The 22,335-nt window shown below is 43.7% G+C and overlaps 1 protein-coding gene across 3 annotated transcripts in view; it reads left to right on the top strand.

The window, feature by feature from the left end:
- The window catches only part of Tmem108 (transmembrane protein 108), a 274,768-nt gene that overhangs the window by 132,883 nt on the left and 119,550 nt on the right, over positions 1 to 22,335 (top strand). For 2 of the 3 annotated variants that reach the window (XM_021207037.2, XM_021207035.1), the window contains one exon: positions 20,221 to 20,306. In XM_021207037.2, coding sequence (XP_021062696.1) covers positions 20,267 to 20,306 — 40 coding nt within the window. In that variant the 5' untranslated portion in view covers positions 20,221 to 20,266. The remainder of the gene's footprint in view (positions 1 to 20,220; positions 20,307 to 22,335) is intronic. The other variant, XM_021207036.2, reaches the window with a different exon arrangement.

Genomic DNA, 22,335 nt, shown 5'->3' with positions numbered 1-22,335 from the left:
GAGTGAGTTCCAGGACAGCCAGGGCTACACAGAGAAACCCTGTCTCGAAAAAAAAAAAAAAATGTTTGAGAGAGTGAAGGAGCAGAAAGAGAGGGGGGAGGGGAGAGACAGACAGAAAGAGAGAAAGTATAAGGAAGGTCTTTTAAACTATTGATCAACTGTGTAATTCACACATGATCTTAAATCTGTAAAGAACAAATTTGAACGTTTAAATCTTTTATGATGTGCACGGAATAGCAACCAAAGCAATCCTAATAAGAAAACCAATTACAGTTACCTCTTTATAATTAATAAGATGTTCCCACATGGGTTACTTAATTCAATACTTGCCATGAGTGGTCCCTGAACAATGATAATAATCACACTTTTACAGCTAAACAAAACTGAGGCTTACAAAAATTAAGGACTCTGTATAATTCTGTCACTCTAGGAGAAAGACTTGGAGCAAAATTCCAAACCTCATTTTTGCAGCCTATTCTTTTTCCAGTCCAGTCACCGGTTCTCCTCTGAGCATTCCTTTGAACACCTTACCTGATGTATGGGACTCAGCACTGCTGTCGTCTTCATACAGGACTCTGTCAACCCATCAGAACAAAGCTCTTCCACTTCTCTGTGTCTCTGATGGTTTGAGACGCAGTCTCATTATATAGCCTCCACTGGCCTAAAATTCACTACGTTGGCCTCAAACTCAGAGCAGCCCTCCTGTGTGTCCACCCTCCAAATACTAGGATTACAGATGTGTGCCACTGTACCTAGCTGGTATATTTCTTAGCACATAACTGAATGAATGATGCTTCAGGAATGAGTGATGCTTCGGGAATCTCTTCCATGATACTTGCAGTGTGGGATGAGTCAGTGAACGGCCTCAGAACTGTCAGCTAAGAGGAGAAAGGAACTCAGTTACAAGCTAAGATGGAGCCTTAAACCACAGACACAGTGCGTGGCTGACCATGGCAAGCGCACCTGTCGCCCAGTGCTCCCCTCTCCACTTTCGTTGCTTTAGTTTCTTTCTCCATGGCTTTCTCTCACAGACCACACAGTAGCTCTGGAGTTGGCAGATGGAAGTGACCCACGCTGTCCTTTGCTCCCTGATTGCAGTAGTAAAGGAATGTCTCCTTTGTCCCTTCTGCCTCTGGAGGGCCCCGGCAGCTACGTTGGCAGCTGTTTGGTTATTGGCCTAATCTTTCTCCTTTTACAGATTATCTTCTCACTGCTTGCTGTCCTCCCCTCTCTGTTTCCCTAACACTGTTGTTTAGTGAGGGCGGTAGTTCAGTTCTTGCAGGAGACAATAGTGGCGGTCTTGATTGTTGATTCTTGATGCAGTCCCTGTAGGGACATCTTTTCTCAGTGGTCAGAAGACAACATTCATTTGAGTAGGATTCCCACAGAGCCTTTTATCACCCTGTGGCCTGCATGCTTAGAACTTACTGTGTATTAAATTGCTAATCAAAATGGAAACCAGCAAGATAATTAGAAAACACAAAACGGTTCCTGTCCAGGATGCGAAGCTTCAGCGGAGGCCTTGGCTGCATAGATTGATGTGTCTCTTTTGGAAAGTCATTTAGCCGCATGTATCATAAATTAACATATGTTTACGCCTTTTTTTTGATGTGGCAGTTTTCTTCTGGGAATCCATTCAAAGCAAGTCATTCTAAAGTTAGAACTATCAAAGCTGTGCATGTCAGAGAGGGGATGTCGCTCAGTGGTGGTCCAGACAAGTGGCAGATTTACCAAATAAGCATGTATCCTCCCCGCATGAAGTGTGGAGACCAGCATTCGGAGCTCCTGGAGCAGATCTGGGGCAGAGGACCCTGGGGTGGCCCAGCAGCCTCCCCTCACCCAGGTCCTTGCATCCCTGGCACTATAGGGTGGTAAGTTTATTGCCATTTCATTGTTACAGGCAAAAAGAGGAAAGCACAAGGTGAATGAAATTTACCAAGAGAAATCCATTGGACGGACGTGTGTCTTCTCTACCGAAGGCAGGAAATAATAAGTTGACATTTGGATCAAATATGCTTCCAGATTAGTCAAGATTTGGATTTTGTTTATAGGTGAAATTCGGAGAATGGGTAGTGCAAAATCAGGTAGTAATGTCTTCCATCGTAACCAACATATGTGTCCTAGCAGAAATAAAAGAATGAAATCATGCCCGTTGATCCAGAACACATGTGTGTGTGTGTGTGTGTGTGTGTGTGTGTGTATGTATGTATATACACATACATACAGATTGATAATACAGTGATTCAGCATGGACTACTACTGCATAACTATGCTGGTTATGACTTGGTCAGAAAAACAGAAATTTCTTCAGATAGGAGACATGTTAACTTATGGAACTTCTCCACCCTGTGAAGAGATGAGGGAGGGAGGTCAGAAAGGCCTCTGTCTTCATTTAGATCCTCTTTGTGCAGAGCCTGAGGCCAGGATTGAGGGGTGAAGGGCTTATTTGGAAGGTGAGCCCAGAGAACAGGAAGAGAATGAGCAAGAGGAGTGGCCGACAGGTTACTGAAGTTGTGTTGGAGAGGTAGAAGTTGTCTGCTGTTGGGATCTGCTGGGAAGCATGACCCACCTCCTAGGTTTGTCTTCACAAATTATAGCGGGTAGGAGGGTTGACCTGCTGACTAATGCCCCAGAGATATTACCCTCATGTGTCTCTCAGCAGCACATGTAAGCCTGGTTAACTCTCATGGCTCCTGCAGTTTTAGAGAAATCTTAAAACCCAGAGCGAACATGTGTAGTTCACACTTGAGGTAGACAGCTGTAGGCCCAGTGGGAACTAAAGCTCATGTGGAACTGTGTGGTTAGGGCTGAGCTCAAATGGGAAGAAAGCCTGAACCAGGACACAGAAGTATCTACCATAGAGTGTTTTAGAAAGCAGGGTGTTGAAGAGCTGTAGAGGAGGGGCCGCTAGCAGCCACGCCTCCAGGTCTCTGGTGGGCTCTAGGGAGCCTCTGCTAAGCCTTCCTTGTCTTGGCTTGGACTGACTCTTCCCAGCTGCTACAGGAGAATAATGTCTTTGCTCTGTTGCAGCTTTCCTAAGTCATGGAGATGTCTCCAGTCGTGAGACAACCCCCCCCCCCCAACAGGAATCCTGATATAAAGGTCCCTGGTAAATAACGCTTCCAGATCTCATGGCCCTGAAGTGTCATGGAAGCTCAGAAGGACGGGGTTAGCCTAAATAGCTGTCAGTGATACCTGGTCAATCAATATCTACTGAGGTCCTTATAAGAATGCCTTCAATAATGAAATCACCTGTATCTTAGCCCAGTGCAGGGAAGGTGACAGGTGTGTTGGCGGCCAAAGCCATGACACTGATCAATGTAAATAGCAAACCCTGCTGCTGCTTAGCCCCAATGACTCAGAGCCTAGGGTAGAAATGCAGCATGTGATGCAGGACCTCATGGGGATTACACATGAAAACGGGTGAACAGCAGATGCTGACAGAGGCTGTGTTTCTATGCTAAAAGGATAGGATGCCCCTGGCTCCCATGATGCCTAAGGAAATATTTCCACTGGTAATAAAGGAACTGTGTGCCTGCTCCTGTTAGTAAGCAAGCTGCTTGACCATCAGGTCTTCCCCATGGTGCAGAGACGGGGAAGGAGCTGCACTTAGGCCCTGTAGATGTCCAAGCAGTGCATAATATTTAGCCTTCATGACAAGCAGCCTCCTCTTGTTTGAGGAGAAACAAAAAATGTACTACTTTTTTTTTCTTTAGGCTCTCGTTTCATCATCTCATTTTGCGGTATAGCCTTCTTGTCTTTAAGACTTCCTGGCTTTCATAGCAAGCAAGGAACCTCAAGGCGTTACCTACCCCATAGGATCCGTTTTTGGTATAATGACCCCTCCAAAAGAAATTCGGAAACTGCTTGAATAAATGAAAGTGACTGGATGACCGTCACAGCCTGAGCATATGCTCAGGCAAGGGAAGTGCAAGTGAAGCCCAGGGAAGTTCTGAGCTCTTTGCTCTTGGCTAATAAAATGGTTATTGTTCCTGGCCAAATGCCAGTCAGTCACCTGACTCTACACCACCTGGTCCCCAAATAACAGATAAAATCTCTTCTTTAGTTTTAAACTCATTTCTCTCTGGGTAGCCGTGCAGCTAGATTCATCGTGGCAAGAATCAGAGCGTGTTTAAAGTGAAATTACTTAAAATTTGGAGCTTGCATCCTCGGTTAAACTAGCTCCTGGTTTAAGTGGTCAGTAGCTACCTGTGACTTTTAGCTACTGTCTTGGTCAATACAACTTCTGTAATATTTCTATGACCTCAGAAATTTCTACTGGACAGCCCCCTGCATCAGTCTTCCAGCAAGTCACCCATGCATGTGACTTCAAACACATGCCATTCAAACAGGCACCAGACACCCACTATGTTCCAGTATTCTGAGCACTAGATATCCCCCAGTTGGAGGGAGAGACAAAAACTCTGCCTACCATGTGCATTTCCATTTAAAAGCCTGTGTCTAGATGTCAGTATGTATCCGTGGGTTAAGGAGAGACAGCTGTGGCAAATAGATGACTTGTTTCCTAACTTCCTGGCACACGCCCAGCCGGACTTGGGTGTAATTAGTTGTGGCCATTGTTTGTTTCGTCCAGCTTATAGATCCTGTGTTAGACACTGACTTGCACGGCAGAGATGGGTAACACGTTTGACTTATCTTTCCATGTTGACTGTCCCTGTTAATCATTTAGGTTCTGGAAGGAAGGTTTCTTTGTAAGTAGTTGTGCTCAGATTTACTTATTTGGATCAGTTCCAGCAGCCTGTGTTTCGAATGTAAATTCAGTGCTGGGAGGTGGTTCAGTGGATAAAGATGCATTTGCATTCCAGCCTGATGGCCTCATGTTGGTTGACCTGCCACAAACCCTGTGTTGTTAAGTTCTAACTTATACTTGAGAATTTCTCAAAGAGCAGTAACATCACTAGCCCAGGAAGTTGAAGCGTGGAGACAGGCGACATTTCCTTTTTGGTTTTTCGAGACAGGGTTTCACTGTGTAGCCCTGGCTGTCCTGGAATGCACTTGGTAGACCAGGCTGGCCTCAAACTCAGAAATCTGCCTGCCTCTGCCTCCCGAGTGCTGGGATTAAAGGCGTGCGCCACCACGCCCGGCGACAGGCGACAGGCGACATTTCTAAATTGGCCACTGGAAAGCAGACACCCTATGCTAGATGCTTCCAACAAGATCCTTGAATGCCTGCACTAGCCCATTGGAGAACTGCTGGGTCACAGTAGGGTGCGGCTGGAGTGAGCATTGGAAGCTGGTCTATCTGTTCCAGATTGTCCGAGGTCACAATTATATAATAAAACTCTTACCGTACCATAATACTAAGGCAGAGACATTGTGAATAAAGCAAGGGGTTCTCTACTTCAGTTTATTATACATCTTGAAGGGCTTGAAGCTGATTGCTGGGAGCCCACTCTGAATTTTCTGATTCTGGCTCTAGGTAGAACCTGATAATACGCATTTCTAGTAAGTTTCCTGGCGTCCGTGGTGTATGGACTGTATCTTAAAAACCACTGGTATAAGCCATATCGTTACATTATTGCAATGTTAATAGCTTAAGGAGAGAGAACTGGTCTACCTATTAGCAGTCTGGGGTTCTAAGGAACCAGCAGAGAGGTATCCATTTCCATCCAGGTCTAAACTAGAGTTTGGCGCCACCTAGTGGCGGACATCTAATGCTGTTTCTTCATAGATGGAGACAATTCTGAGTCCTGTAGTTGAGTTAGGCTCTTAGAATCTATTGGATAGTGTGAATGGCTCCCCAGCTATCTCCTGGTTTGCAAGCATTTCTTTTGATGCATTGGTTTGGGAAGGCTGAATTTTGAGGCTCAGCAGCCATCTTTAAACTACTGGCTACTTCTGTATTTGCCTTTACCTTACCAGCCTGTGTCCCACCCTTCCCCGGTAGATAGGAGCAGTTCTGTCTCCGAAGCTGAAGAGGAAGATGTACTATGTCCTAAATTGTACTGTGGTGGGTTTTTTTTTAAAGCTGCCAGTGGTAGAACTTGCATAACTTAAACATCACAACCTGCTTCAGCATCGTCGTCGTCTTCGTTGTTGTCACCGTCGTTGTCCTGCCTCTGGGATTTTACATCCTTCCATATACACCTGTCAGAAATCCATTTGAATGCCCAAAGCCTTAGCTTATGTTCCCCCACCTCTAAGACTCATCCTAACCCTCCTGTCTCCACCTCTGGAGTGCTGTGGCTACAGGCTTGAGCCACCATGTCTAGCTATCGCATGACTTTTGATAAGATATTCTCTCCCCCTGATAAACTGTCAGTTCTCTGGGAGTCAAGGCAACATTTCGCTTGGTCCAGGGCAGCACTGTTATATCGCAGGGTTTTATGAGACCAACCTCTGCCACCTTCCACACACACCGTCACCTTCCACCAGCCTCTCTCCTTGCAGTTGGCTATAGTCCATGACAAGGAAAGGGTCTTCCCTGTACTCTGGGGGTAGCCCCTGCTGTTACCCCAGCTAAACTCAGCTAAGATCCCTCATGGTGCAGGTCGTAGGAAGAATGACTACCCCACCTTTACAGCAAGTGATGCCAGTGGCTTCTGTTCCTTGTCCAGCTCTAGTCTTTACAGATCCCCACACACCCTTCCTTCCCTGAGCCTCTGCTCTCTCCCTTTGAGTCGTCCTCATTCCAAGCACCTGGTGAAGCATGGCGTGGGAACACTGAGGGGTTAATCAGAGTCAGAGGAGGGTGGGAAAGCGCCTCAACACTGTGCCTGCGCGCTGCTTCAGCCTGGGACTGTGGGAGAGATGGAGGATCTAAATATTTAAGAAACACTGAGTCACTCCCTCTGTGTGGTGAATGTGACTTGCAAATGTGCTTTGCATTTATCGTCCCGCCTCCTCTCAGAAAACTGCCACTTGCAGGAGAGAGGAAGCAGGGCTCTGGCCTAGCTGTGCCTGAGTAGTGTGTGAAGCCAAGGCAGGAATCCCACCCTTCCACCCAGGGGCACAGTGGTCCCTGGGGAGGTCCCTTTGGTATTTAGGGGGAGCCTCATTTCCTCTCTCCTAGGTTCAGTTCTCACTGTTAAGCCTGAATCTTAATCCTGAGAGCCCTTTCCAGTTGTCCTACCCCAGAACCCGGGCATCAGAGTTCCTGGGGCACTAGGAATTTATTTTTAAAATAGATTCTGGGACTGGGGAGGTAACTCAATAAAGTGTAGGCTGTTCAAGTAAGAGGACCTGCATTTAGTCCCCAGAACCTCCATGAAATAGCTGGGTATGATGGAATGTGCTTGTAATCCTAGCACTAGGGTGGCAGAGGGACCCTGGGACCAGCTGGCCAGCCAGCCTGGTCTACTCTTGGCAAGCTGCAGTCCGGTGAGGTAGCCACCTTTGGACCATCAGTCTTGCTGGCCAGCTAGCTTGGGGAACCATTAGTCTAAATAACCCTGGAATGGTTTGTTTCTAACCCAGTCACCAGAGCACAGTAGACTCATCAAGATCATCCCACGCTATTTAAGATCTTCAGAGTTGAGATCAAAATTACTGCTTTACGATGCTTTTTTGGAACAAGGTATAAAAATGAGACTTGTCAGAAATACTGAAATGTTTTGACTCTGAACTTAGTGATGAGGTTAGATGTAATTCTGTGTGGGTCTAACCCATGCTAACTATACTCTGAAGGTGAAGAAGTTTGGTCTATATTGGCCCACACCACTATTGCCCACAATGTTATTTTGCTTTTCATTATAATTTTGATTTCAACTGTGCATCTCAGGAACTACATTTCCTGAGGAATGGCTTGATCTAAATTATGTATTCTGAAATATTGAACCAGAATCACAAAATAAAACTATACTATCTGGAGAATTAAAAATGAGTCTCTTAGTATTCAAGTGGTATTGGAAAAGCTAAGAGAAGAGAACAGAAGGGTTTGAAATCACTGCTCAAAAATAAAGTTTACCAAGTACTGTGATGTTGTGGACAATTTCATGTAATTTTCACATATACACTGTCTCTAATGCATGACCAATGGGTTTTAGTGTTCTTTCCATTTGTAAATAAATGATCTGTGGAATATTTAGCCTATCTCTTACAGCCATGCCACCTTTTGGATGTGAAAACATCATCACTATAACTTTCTGGGACAAATGTCTATTGCTCAGAGGAAACACACATCTGTAGGTCCCAAAATTCAATTTCTGGAGATATTTTTCAGGCACCATAAAAGGAAAAAGAAAAATGACCAAGTTTACTATGGCTAAGAAGTAATCTTTCACAAGCACCGCAGTCTAAATGACAGTGCGTACTCTGTTGGTGGTTGGCGGCTTTGCAATATTACTTAATTCGCTGACCTCAATATCCCGTCTTTAATACCAAAACCATAAAGAGGAAGTGTGATCTACATTCTTGGCCTCACACAAGCTCCATCTTATCTTCTCAAAGAAGATGAATGCTCCTAACAGGCCTTGCATGCCAGAAAAGGAGACCAGTGTGAGTTTAGAAAACTTCAGATGCTGGTACTGTGTGTGTATATCTATATGTGCACAGCGTGGGGCATGCATATGGTCATCTGTCAATGTGTGTACATGTAAGTGCATATGCATGAGCGAGAGTGTGGAGGTCAGAGGTCATCATTGGTTTATCTTCCTCATATGTGACTCTGCCACCCAGTGCTGGCTTGAAGACACACAGCACTGTCCTCTATCATATGTGGGCACTAAAGATCCACATCAGGCCCTCAGTCTTGTACACAAGCATTGCAGAGCCCAGGCCCCGCCCACTCAGGTACCCTTTCTACCCTTGGTGACTCTGCACACACGTCCACATCTCTAACAGAGCTTGGATTACTTAATTCCCTTGTATAGGCTTTTCCTTAGCAGGAGATGAATGGCTTGGTCACGCATCTCTTTGGTGTGTCTGACAGCCTCTTTAAAAGATGAAACTAAACTGTACAGAGCGTGAGGGAAGGAAGGGGCTCTGTTGAAATTCTCTTCCCCTAAAAGTGGGCAGCAGCCCAGGAGACTGTAGGAAGTGCTCTTATGTTGCCTGACCTCAGAGAGTGCTCCTTAGTTCGCTAGGACCTGGCGTATGGCCCCTGTGGTGTCTGTAGTAGGAGAAACTGTATAAGCCAGAAATCACAGGGTGGACCTTCCTTTTGCTGGTAAACTGGGCCCACGTGAATTTAATTGGCATCATTGTTCAGAAGGTAGACTTCCATTGAAACATCTGAACTTCAACTTCCCCTTAGACTTTAGAGAATTTGTTTTAAGATTTATTTATTATATGTAAGTACACTGTAACTGTCTTCAGACACTCTAGAAGCGGGAGTCAGATCTTGTTACGGATGGTTATGAGCCACCATGTGGTTGCTGGGATTTGAACTCTGGACCTTCGGAAGAGCAGTCGGGTGCTCTTACCCACTGAGCCATCTCACCAGCCTGACTTTAGAGAAATTTTTAAATGTTAGACCTAAGAAGTTAGTTCTGTATTGCTGCTAAGCCTTGCTTGGTACCATTCTTCCTTCCCTGTCCACCTGTAAGTGCCTGTAAGTGATGGAGTGGCAGCTGATATAGTTGAACTCTTGTGGCTGGCCATGGGTTTGGAGTAATACAAAATGTTTCTTACATAAAAGTATAAAATATTAAACACAGGAGAACTACATATTTCAAGGAAAAATACAATACCTATTTCTCTATGGAAATAAAGGATCTCCTATGTTTAATATGGAAGCAGCTAGCTGAGAAGAAATGGACTAAAAACAACATTGTAACCCACGCCCAGCCCTGTGGACACATACATTCACCCATGACTTAGGCTAAGTCTGAGAAGCCTTCACCACTACCTTCCTGGAGTAATTTGCTGCTTGTGCTCCAAGGCATGTGGGCTCCGGGGTAGCTCGCAGGACAGCCTGTTCTGTTTCTCTTGTTTCCCCCCATCCTCACATAACCAAAAGCAGCCTTGCTTTCTGATCATCTCATGGCTTCAGGGGGAGGGAAAGACCCACTGTATGGGGCAGTCAGCGTCCGACTCTGTTTGATAGGCTGAGTCCTCTGGTTTAAGAGCTAGCCCCATTTATAGATGAGAAAATTCAGGCCCAGAGGAGTAACTCTCTCAAGGTCACCCAGCAATGCCAGTTAAGTGGCCGGTGTCCCTCCCTTGCTCCTGGTGCTCTGTGTGCATTACTGTGTATCACAGTGGCCTTGGCTTGTGATGAGTAATATCCACAGCAATAGTAATTATTGTCTCCTCCACTGCTTTGGGGGTAATATTGGTTATAGAAAAGAACTTCCGTATAAATTACTTATTGCCTATTGTGACCAAAAGCATCACACTGTCTAAATGTGGCCAAAACAATTCAGGAGGAAATCCTTTGGCTTAGGGCAGGGGTTCCCACCATTCCTAATGCTCTGGCCCTTTAATACAGTTCCTCATAGTGTGGTGACCCTCAGGCAAGGGACTCACAGCTCACTGCTTGAGAACTGCTGGCTTAGGGATCCCGCTGATTACAGACAGGAAGGGGAGGCAGAGCGGCTCTGGCTCCGTCCACAGGGAGTATAAGGCAGAGGCTGTTGACACTCAAGTGCCTGAAGTTAAGGGCCAGGCTGTGACCTTCAGAGACCCACCACTGGTGATTGACATCTGCCAGGTAGAGCATGCCTCCCAAAAGCTGTGACAATGGCCTTAGAGAATACATAGCACCCGCAACTGGCAACCAGCCACTCAGTCCCTAAGCCTGTGGGGAGTGGGCATCATACACTCAAAGCATCACACTGTCTAAATGAGCTTTTTATTAGAAATGAGTGACTGAGGATGTTTGTGTTTATGAAGAAAATAAATACTTCTGTTTGTGCAGGCAGAAATAATGGCATTAGCTGTCCTTTTAACCTTCATTTGTAGGCAGCTAGCTCTGTGGGCGAGGCACTGTCCCGTTCCATTTTAGGGTGAAAACAGCCCCCTCTTTCTCCACATAATTTCGGTCACTTTCTGAGGTAGTACTTGGGCTTTGAAAGTTAATTGTTTATTCATTCATTCATTTATTTATTTTTGGTTTTTCAAGACAGGGTTTCTCTGCGTAGCCCTGGCTGCCCTGGAACTCACTCTGTAGACCAGGCTGGCCTCGAACTCAGAAATCCGCCTGCCTCTGCCTCCCAAGTGCTGGGATTAAAGGCGTGCGCCACCACACTCGGCCAATTAATTTTTTTTTAATTTTGATTTTATCTTTTGTGCTTTGCCTGTGTGTTTGTCTGTGGATCACTCGCATACAGGTGCCTATGGAGGCCTGAGGAGGGCATCACGTCACCTGGAACTGGAGTTAGAGGTGGTGGTTGGTGGCTGCCATGTGGGTGCTGGGGGTCATTCCTCTAGAGCCTCTGCAAGAATGGCTAGCACTCTTAACCACCGAGCTGCCTCTCCAGCTCGACAGGTTGATAATCCTTTTGCAGGAGTTACAGCTAGTTATCTGCTGCTCTGGAGTCTTTTTAAAGGGGACACAGATACAAATATTAAATAAGATTAACACCGGTGCATGTTCCCGAGAATAAGTTATAAATCCAGTTTAAATAGGACGCTGGAATTAACAAAAGGAGTTCGAGGGGAATGGCCTCAAGGCCTCTGGCTTACTTCTAACTCAGAAGCAGAATGGAGAGGAGGGTGGTGAGGTCTGACCTGGTCAGTCACACCTTGTGTTTCAATGTTTGGTGACAGTTGACATTGAACCTTTGCAAAAGCACAGGGATCGGGCCCTGGAACGGTGACTCCTCATGTGTGTGTCTAAGTCTTTGCACCAAGCATATCTGGCACCATGTTTGCTCTTTGTACATAAAAGGAATCCAAGCATTGGAAAGCCAGGAACTATTTTAAAGGACTCAGGCATGGGTGATCTTGATACCTTATGTCCATGTCCTCACCTGCAGACAGAGATATGCCCTTTTCTGGCTCCTCAGGTTATTGATCCCTTTTGTCCCCACCCATAAGGAACAAGGCTCAAAGGAAGGCTTTTTTACACACCAGCTCTCCGTCATCTCCCCTGACCTCACTTCACCAGCTTTATCAGCTCTGCCTTCTACTGAGCCATTGCTCCTGTATAGCTCCCCTACTGGCCCAGTCATTACCATTCCTTGTTTTGGAAGACTTTTTGAAGATCAACTGAAATACAGTCAGTTGTCATTATTCATGGGAATTATATCGTATAAAATGACCATGAGCACTGAATTAGTGACTACGGAATCATTTCTCTTAAGGTTCCCAAATAGCCTCTCCCATTTGTCATCTGATTACTACATAACCTTGTTTTATGTGCGTTGCTGTCTAAAGGCATCTCATTTCATACAGACTGTTGATTCGTTAACATTAGACTCAGAGCCAACAGCACTATAGCATGAGCTTGCATGCTTTATGTACTTTAGCTGCTGGGCACATCCCAGCCTCCTGGAGCTTAGGAACGCTAGGAGGAATGTCAGCACTGTTCTTAGGAGTCATTCAGACAGGCAAGTCGGCAAAACACCCGACACAGAATCGGCCTTGGAAAGGACACACGTGTGGTATGAGAACAGAAACAAGGTTGGATGTTGTCCTGACCATCTACACCGTGTGGTAGTTGACTAAAATTATCTGGAACTCAGAAAGCCCACAGAGCAGATGGAGCTCTGGGGTGGGTGTTGAGTGCGTTGCTTGGTTTCTGCTCTGTATGGCTAGCACTGTTTCTGTGAAGAGAGGTTACTGTTGCTCATCTGATGGAAAAACGACTAATTACATCTTTCCTACATTCTTCAGTCCATTCTGATTTTGTTGTGGTAAGCTCTGATGCAGTCCATCTTCTCTCTCTGACCTCTGTACTCACCGCATCTTTTACAATCATTGCTGTACTCCCTGATGACCTTAGGTCTCGGCTGTGAGAGGAGATGGTCAAGTACTCTGGTGTAATTCATTCCCTTAGCATGGCGTTCTCTAGTTCTGTCCATTTGGTGGCAAATGAACCCTTTTTATGATTGAATAATATTCCATTGTTCCTGTGAAGAAAAGGAAGTATATTTTCTCTATTTACCCATGTATTGATGGGTGCCTGGGATGACTCTGCATCTTAGGTATTGTGCAATAATGCCTTTGGAATGCTGATTTATATTTCCATATACTCACACATATAGTATATATATCCAGCTAGTTTACATGTAATATATATGTAATTATACATATGTTACATATTATATTACATATGTGTACATATATGTGCACACATACTATATATATATATATATATATATATATATATATATATATATATATATATATATATATACACATACACACACATACATACAACTAGCTGGATCACATAGTAGGTCCATTTTGGGTTTGGTTTCGAGAAATCACCATATTGTTTTCTACCAGAATTGTGTTAGTTCCTTTTTTCCAGATCTCTACCAACATTTGTTACTTACTTTTTAAAATATAGTATCAATTCTAATTGGGCTGAGACTGTATCTGACTGTAGTTTGGATTTTCCTGATAGTCAATGATACTGAACTCTTTTCATATATTTCTTGGCCATTTGTATTTCATCTTTAAGAAGGGTCTGTTCCTACCATTTGCCCATTTATAATTGGTTCACTCTGTCAGGTGACCAGTTGCCAGGTGCTTTCTCCTAGTATACAGGATGTCCCCATTGCTCTGTTGAGTTTCGAGCTGTGTAATGTGAGGTCACTCCATTCTGTTTTCATTGTCTGTGCTTATAGGATCCTACATACAAAGCCATTGTCTCCAAACATTGTCTTGCAGCCTTCTTCTTTCTGTTTGGGTGTTTTCAGAGTTTGAGTTTTACATTCAGGTTGCTGCTACATTTTGAGTTGCTATGTATAAGTCATGAGATAAAGGGGTGCAGTTTTAATCCTGTGCATTCGGATAACCAGTTTCCCAGCATTCTTGCCCTTTCTCTGATGTGTATGTGCAGTGCTTTCGCCAAGGACGGCTTGGCTGTAGAAATGTGGACTTAGTCCGGGGTTCTCTACTCTCCTCCATTGGCCTATGTGTCTCTTGTCTGTTCCAGTGCCATCCTATTTTATTTACTAAAGCTCTGTAGAGATGCTAAAGTATTAGAGTGTCTCCTCTTTTATTCATTTTGCTCAAAACTGCTTCTACCATTCAGATCCTCTACATTTCTAGATAAATGGTAGGATATTCTTCTACTGTATCGTGAAGAACACAATCACTGTTTCTGTGAAGACCATATGGAATCTGTCAGTCACTTTGGGTAGCACGGACATTTAACCGTATCAGTTATTCACATCTCTGAACGGTATCAGTTATTCACATCTCTGAGTATCTTCTAATTTTGTTGGTGTGACTATTCTAATTTCTTTCATGAGGGTTTTGTATTTTTCATCTTAAAGATCTTTCAATTTCTTCTTTGTTCTTTTTTGATAGCTATCCTAAATGGGATGGCTTTCATGATTTCTTTCTCAATATATATATATATATATATNTNTNTGTGTGTGTGTGTGTGTGTGTGTGTGTGTGTGTGTGTGTACATGGAAAAGCTACTGGTTTTTATATGTTGATTTTTATATCCTGCTATTTTGCTAAATTACTTATAACACTCTTTGGAGAGAGACTTAATTTATATATAGTCATATATGCAGACAGGGAAACTTGACTTCTTTCCTTCTTACTTGTATGACTTCAATTTTTGCTGCCCTCATGAGTCTGAGCTTTCTAGCCTTGTATTTCATAAAAGCAATGAGAGTGAACATGTTCCTTCCTCCTGGTCTTATAGCAAATGCTTTGGCTTCCCTTCCATTCACTGTGATATGGCCATAGGTTTGTCATAGGTCTGTAGTATGTTAGGAATAACTCTTCTAGAATTAATCTGTTTATGCCTCCTTATCATGAAGGAATTTTTAATTTTAGGAGACACTTTTTTGCATGTCTTGAGATGGTTGTATGATTGTTACCATTCATTTTTTGATTGATGGATTGTAAATTTATTTGTAAATTTGCATATGTTGAACCATCCTTGCATCCTTGGGATAAAAGCAACTTCATCATGGACCTTTGTGATCTCTGATTTTATTTGAGTGGTTTTTTTTAATTTATTGTTTTAGGTAGAGATTTTATGTCTAGTTGTCTAAGCTGTGGTCCTTTTGCTCTACTGGATGGTAACTGTGAGCTGGCAAAGAAAAGCTCCTTAGTGCTAGCCTTTGGCAGCTTTTGATTCCTCAGGGTTTGATGTGAGTGGCAACATCGAGTGGGACCTCTAGTGTAACAGCTCTTGTAGATGCTAAGATACCAGGGTTCTTCTCCCAGAGAGTGTTAGAGCTCTGGAGGGCCGGGATGTGGATGTGGGAGTGTGCACATCTAGAATGTCAGGATTCCACAGTCTGACAGTGACTATCGTTGCAGTGTCTGGGTTTAAGTATCAGGATAACCCAACCATAGACAATGCCTTCAGCAGTTTACAGACCTAAGGAGTTGGGATTTCCCAGGTCTTGGCAGCAGCCAGTGCTAGGTCTAAAACTTGAGCACCTGAAACTATTGGTGATTGAAGACTGACAGCTTTCTGGAGCTCTTTCAGCTAACAGGGTCTGCAGCTTCTCTTCTCAGGTCCATTGTGGCTTCCTACCCTCTGACCTTAGCCCTTTACCCCCTCATCTTCTCCTTTCATCTACTTTGCCTTGTCTTCCTGCCCTGATCATTGTTCCAAGCTGTCTCTTGTTGCTATAGCTACTGCTTAGTCAGCTGTCTTTGTGACAGCTGCTTCTCTGAAGGCTGCTCAGTGCCTCCACCTCTTCTGAGATTGTTAAACCCCCTAGACACTGCCCAGCTCCTTGGCATTTGCACCTCTCTCTCTGCTGGCCCACTCTCTGCAGCTGTCAAAGGTCTGCTTGCTGCCTGAGCCAGGGGGTAACTGGTTTTAGAGTTCACTGACTCCAAGGTTGAACCTACAGTCTGAGGTGTAGACCTGACTTTGTTTATAGCAGTGGTTCTCAACCTGTGGGTCGAGACCCCTTTTGGGGAGGTCGAATGACCTTTTTACAGGGGTCATCTATGACCGTTGGAAAACACAGATATTCATATTATGATTCTAACAGTAGCAAAATCATATTTATAAAGTAGCCTCAGTTTTATGGTTGGGAGTTACCACAACATGAAAAACTTTATTAAAGGGTCTCAGCATTAGGAAGGTTGAGAACCACAGTTCTATAGCGGCTGTCCCAGAACTGGAATAGTCAAAGTAGATTATTTTTCTTTGACTATGCTTTTTGGTTGTCAAAACCATTTAATTTCTTAGAAGTCCACTCCAGAAACTAATCATTACCCTTAAGGTTTTTTAAATTATTCACCAAGGAGCCATACTGATATCGTTAATATTTCTTAGTGTATGGTTAAAAAAGTAGCTTTAGGAAGTGGTGAGATGGCTCAGGGAGTAAAGGTACCTGTCACCAGGCCTGATGACATAAGTTCCAATTTCCTGGATCCACATGGTGTAAGAAGAGAATTAACTTCTGCAAGTTGTCCTCTGACCTCCACACTTTACGGCTATGCCATAAGCAGGCGCGCGCACACACACACACACACACACACACACACACACACACACACACACACATTAGTAAATAAAGTGTGGTCTAATTAAGTAGCTTTTGATACAATCTAACAGTGACTCTCCATCTCTTCAAGGTAACACAACTGACCCAGGAGACTCAACATAGATGCCATCGTTAGAACATTGAGTGACGTCGGATACATCACAAAATGATGCATCTGTCAAAGTAATTAGAGAGTGAAATGGTGACAGGAAATACATCACAGTGGCAAAAGATACATATAAAACACCCACAGATTTACTTGCTAAAGCAATAGGATGTAAAAGAAGAAAACCCATTGTGAAGCCCCATCAAGGGACTTAAGGATGAATCGTGAATAAAATGTATGCCAGATGGTGTCTGTAGTTGGGAGAGCCCTGTGTAACTCAGATGGTCCGAAGTCTCTGAGATTTGCTGGCCCAATTGTTTCTTTAATAGCTCGCTAATAGCTTCATCCCCTATATTGGAGGGCATCACTGGCTTCTTCAGAAACCCCTCAGCATTTCTAGAAATGACTAAGGGGCTTAATATTCCCCTTGATCAAAATTAACCAAGCTATTTTCTGTTCTCTTATCACTTGATCATCTGTATATTCATTTGCTCCCTAATTACTAGTGTTTATTGAGTGCTTACCATGTCCTAAGTACCCCACAGGTGACCACTACCCATTGCTCATGGCTGCCAGCAGGGGGTGGCCTCCGGAAGTCACCCTTGGCTCAGAACATGATCTTTTGACTCACACCGCCCCTGCGAAACACAAGTAGCAGTTTGGGGATGCTCTTAACAGATGAACACCATGCAGATGTGCCTATGAGTGAAGACAGCGTAAAACCAAAAGTGGAGAAAAACTGTTGCTCATGGGGCCCCCTGAGGCCATTTCTCATTCCAGCCTTGTCTTTCAGCCTCACTTCCCAGCATATTTTTTGCTGTCTTCTGTTTATCACAGCAGCCTCTGCCATTTCTGAGCCTCCCTTGGAACCCATCTTTCTCAGCGCTAGTATTCAAATGCTTAATTCTCTTTATTTGGTTTTAACTCAGGGCAATTTAATTATCTCTGTCTCTTCTTCTTACTCTGTCTCTTCCTCTTTGGGGTGTGGGGTCTTTATTTGCTTAACTAAGGACATCATTAAGGTGCTGTGCTCCTGAAAAGAGAACGTTTTACCCTATGCCATAAGCAGGCGTGCTTATTCTGATGCTGGGTGATGCTCACCACAACATACTTTTATCTCTCTTTCTCTTTACCACACCGGGATTTTGAAGATACCACGTCCTTTCTAAGCAAATAGAAAAGATCTCCAACTATAATCCCCATATTTTCTTTTAATATAATCACTAATTTCTTTACCATAAACACCAATAAAACAAATTTCAAAAAGAATAATAGAAAAGTAACTGTACTTATGGTTTAACATACACACCATTCCAGTGGTAGAATAAGAAAACAGAAATGGAAGGTCTCACAAAGTCAGGAACTCATCGAAGAATAGAAGAATTTAGGCAGTAAGAATGCAATATATAATGCCACAAGACAAATACAAAGGAATATTTTTGTAACAAGAGACCGCAAAGGTCTTTCTAGCCATGGGAGATGGGTGAGAGCAAGCAGCATTCTTGTTAACTCTGTGTCTGAATACAGGATGTCCACCCAGGAGCAAAGCTGAACAACTATGGTAAGTGAGGAGACTGGGTGTAGATGCCATGCATTGTGTGGTAATGTTATGCAAACCATCCTGAAAAGGCAAATATAAAGAGATGGCCAGCAGAGTCGTGGTCATCAGGGGAGCTCACAAATGGCTAACAGTGAGTCATGGTTTTATACAGTGATGGAATGTGCTAGAACAGGTAGAGGTTTTATACAATGATGGAATGTTCTAGAATAGGTAGTGGTTTTATACAGTGATAGAATGTCCTAGAGCAGGTAGTGATTTTATACAGTGATGGAATGTCCTAGAACAGGTCGTTATAGTTAAGTAGCTTTTTAAAAATGGACTGCTTGAGACTTTCTCTGCCATTGTGTGAGATCTTTCTGTTACATCTTGAAAGCACTGGTTTGTGTCTGCCTTCCTTTACCTGTTTCTTATGGTACCGTCCCCTCTTCCACAATGGCCCCTGCAGGGAGAGGGTGTGATACAGCTTGCTCATTTAGGACTGAGCACTCGATGATCTTTTATTCTCTGCACACTGATCAGCTGTGAGTCTCTGTATAGGTCACCGCCTACCGCCCAAGGGAGCTTCTCTGGGGGTTCACCAGCTAGCTGGGCACGTTAAAGGCAGAATTTTGTGTTATACCAGTTATCGCTCAGTCTTAAACAGATATTAAGGCAAGTTAGTTCTTCTACTTGGGGTGTTAGAAGAAAATGAAAACCTGCCATGTTAGTAGAGGATGACCAAAGAATATAAATTCTAGTTTTTTAAGATAAATGACTCCTATGCACATTAAGCACAAAGTAAAGCATTGACGTGGGATATTCATTTACCTGGAAGCATGAAAAGAAATTCTAAGTTTCCATTCTTGGGTAGGATGTAGTTCAAATGGTTCTTCTATGATACTGGTCCTGAAGAGAACATTTGCATCTTCTCCAAAGCTTTACGCTAAATCCTTGCATTTTTCACATCTCCTGAGTAAATATTTGCCACTTAAATAGCAGGTAGTAAAGTCCTGTTGACATAGCAGCGTGCTTCTGCTGCTAGGAGAAAGGTCTGAGGGAGCAGTATGTGAAACAGGACAGCCACGGGAGCGCACACACAGAGCCCAGAGAGGTGCACAGAATGGAGAGTCTGAGCAATTGATTGCCTCATGCTGGCGGGATAGTATAATTTAGGCCTTCTTGATTATTCTTGCCCATATTCCAGTATTTTCCAAATACTTCATAATATCTTTTATAATAAAAAGTTATTTATGTCTTTTCTTACTTTTGAATGTTTTGCATTCATTTTATTATCTTTGTTTGAAACACGGCCCTGATGTGTAGCTTGGGCTAGCCTTGAACTCTCCCTCCTCCCTCCTGGCTTCTGAGTGCCAGAACCACAAGTGTGTGCCCAGCTAATAAATAGGTTTTGCATCCTATATTTTCAAGTGTGAGAAAGCTCTCTGGTTCTTGTTTTGGTTTAATGAATCCCTCTGTAGAAATAAGCTTACAAAAGACAAAAATTCTGTTCTTCTCTAACAATTGGAGCAATGTTTCTCAACCTTCCTAATGTTATGAGCCTTTAATACAGTTCCCCATGTTGTGACGACCCCAACAATAAACTTATTTTTGTTGCTACTTCACTATTGTAGTTTTGCTACTATCGTGAATCATAATGTAAATATCTGTGTTTTCCAATGGCCTTAGGCAACCTCTGTAAAATGATTCTCCAACCCCAAAGGGGTCTCAACCCACAGGTAGAGAACCACTGGACTAGAGTCACAAGATCTATGAAAAGCCCTTGAAGCCAAGATGTTTCTCTCTCATCCTAGGGTTGTCTTCAACTTGGGGTAGGGGGTGTTACACGGCTTGGGAATTTGGTTAAAGGGTCAGTGGCAATTGTATAGCATGTAGCATTATAAATTAAACTGTTTCTATGAGTCTCCTATTTCAAATACAGCTATGTATGTACTCAAGTTTAAATGGAAGTCTTCTAGTTAGGAATTTTATGTCTGCTGATGTAACAATGTCTACTCCCATTTTCCTAGACAGAATCATGAATAAACTGGAGGACCAGCAGGACCAGATGATACCATGAAGAGAAGTTTACAGGCCCTCTATTGCCAACTATTAAGTAAGTCCATGCTGCATTTATTCTTTACCTGGAACATGCCAAGCTTATCACTTACTGAGCTTCAGAGTCTTTGTGGTAGAACACTGGGATTGAGTCATTCTCCCTCCCCTTCATCTAGATAAGCCACCAAGTCACAGGCCACTCATGTGTTAGGTGTCCATCACTCTCTAGACCCCATCCTTGAGTATCGTTAACTCAAAATGCATATGAAAAACATTTGTGTTCTTTGTTCCACAGTACAATATAAGGTGTTACTATATGGCCTTGTGTTGATTTCTCATGGGAAAGAAATGTTAGATTGTATCTTCGGAATTTTTGTTACATGGAACCCAAAAGGCTTTGGGGACCACGTAGCCTTCGACTTGGAATGTTCTGCGCAGTTATGCGGGATTCTTAGTAAGCGGTGTAAGTGTGGTTTCTTGGTTTTGTGGCAGCATAAGATGTGCTGGACCATGACTTTCTTGTGTGCTTTTTTGACTTGTGGCATAAACAACCATTGTGGTGCTACTTGAGTTGGGTATGAAGACCAGCCCCATGCTTGGATGCTCCCGATGACCCACTTGGCACAACAGACACTGGCCCACTCTGAGTCAAAGCAGAGCCTCTAAGTTGGAGATGTAATGGACAGAGCCCATTGTGTCTGTCTAGCCTGGTGGGGAGGCAGGTGGAAGATGGGTCTTTCCTAGACCAAGTGGCACCTGGCTTTTGCTGAGAGACTAAAATGAATCAAACAAAAGCGATTGAGATGCAAATCACTAGGCAGTCAGCCAGCAGAACTTCTGACTCAGGTTAGACTGTTGGAGCTTGTGCAAAGCACTTTATCTACACACGGTTGGGGCCAAGTGTTTTAATTGGCTTGTTTCTTCTGCTGAATTCTAATCCCAGAAACTCATAAGGCTAGTTTAGCCTGCTGGAGAGTTGCCAAGCTTTATAGGGGCCTCCTCTGTTCTTTGTGTGTGTGTGTTCTATGGGACTGTAGGGTTGCTTGCTTGCTTGCTTTTCTTTTCTTTTCTTTTCTTTTTATAATAAGTTTATTTGTTAGAGAGGGGGCTTTACAGATTCAAGAGGCCATGTTATAAAGAAATGATTAAGTCTACCTTGATGGGAAAGGAGACTATGAAAGCAAAATGGTTCCTCCCCCCCATACACACACACACACACACACACACACACACACACACGTGCTATATCTCAAAGGGGGGGAGGTAGGCTTCACTGCAGGAGAACAGGTGCATGACAAAACAGCATAGCATATTTGGAAGGCAGAGAAATGTTTGAGGAATCACCTATGCTGGTTGTATGTCCCAAGTCTGCTTATATTTTAAAGCCATGGATTATCTGAAAGGCATTGGATAAATTATTCCATGTATTATCTGAAGGCATTAGATAAATTATTCTATTCTTCATAGTTGGGCCTAACATTATACAGTGTCCATTCTTCTAAACTACGCTCTGTAAAAGCCGGAGGGGGTTAGACATCACCTGGACAGTCACAGGCACCAATGGTCCTTGCTTACAGGGATGCTGAGAGACTCAAATAGCATGATGAGGCAGCTCTTTGCTAGTTAGGGGGTAGGTCATAACCATCACTAAACCTCCCAAATTATTGGCATGCATGATATAGGCTGTTGGTACCCAGTTAAGTTATACCTAATCAGCATCATCCATAAACAAAATGTCTGCCTTGTCAAAATCAACTGCATTATCAAAGTCAGAAGAAGTTCTACTGGGCATGATGGCTTTCCCCTCTAATCCCAGCACTTGAGAGGCTGAGGCAGGGGGATCACAAATCTGAGGCCAGTCTGGGCTGATAGTGAGCTCCTGTCAAGAATGGGGAGGCAAAGAGGGGGAGATGACAGGAGGGAGAGGGAGGGAGGAAGGGAGAAAGGGAAGGGAAGGGAAGGGGAGGGAGGGAGAAATCTGAGGAGAGGGGGGAGGGAGGGAGAGATCTGAGGAGAGAGGGAGGGAGGGAGGGAGGGAGGGAGAGAGAGAGAGAGAGAGAGAGAAAGAGAGAAAGAGAGAGAGAGAG

Source organism: Mus pahari, chromosome 10, assembly GCF_900095145.1.
Source record: "Mus pahari chromosome 10, PAHARI_EIJ_v1.1, whole genome shotgun sequence".
Taxonomy (NCBI): domain Eukaryota; kingdom Metazoa; phylum Chordata; class Mammalia; order Rodentia; family Muridae; genus Mus; species Mus pahari.
The sequence above is the reverse complement of the archived record's forward strand: the minus strand, read 5'-3'. Positions and strand labels throughout refer to the sequence as shown.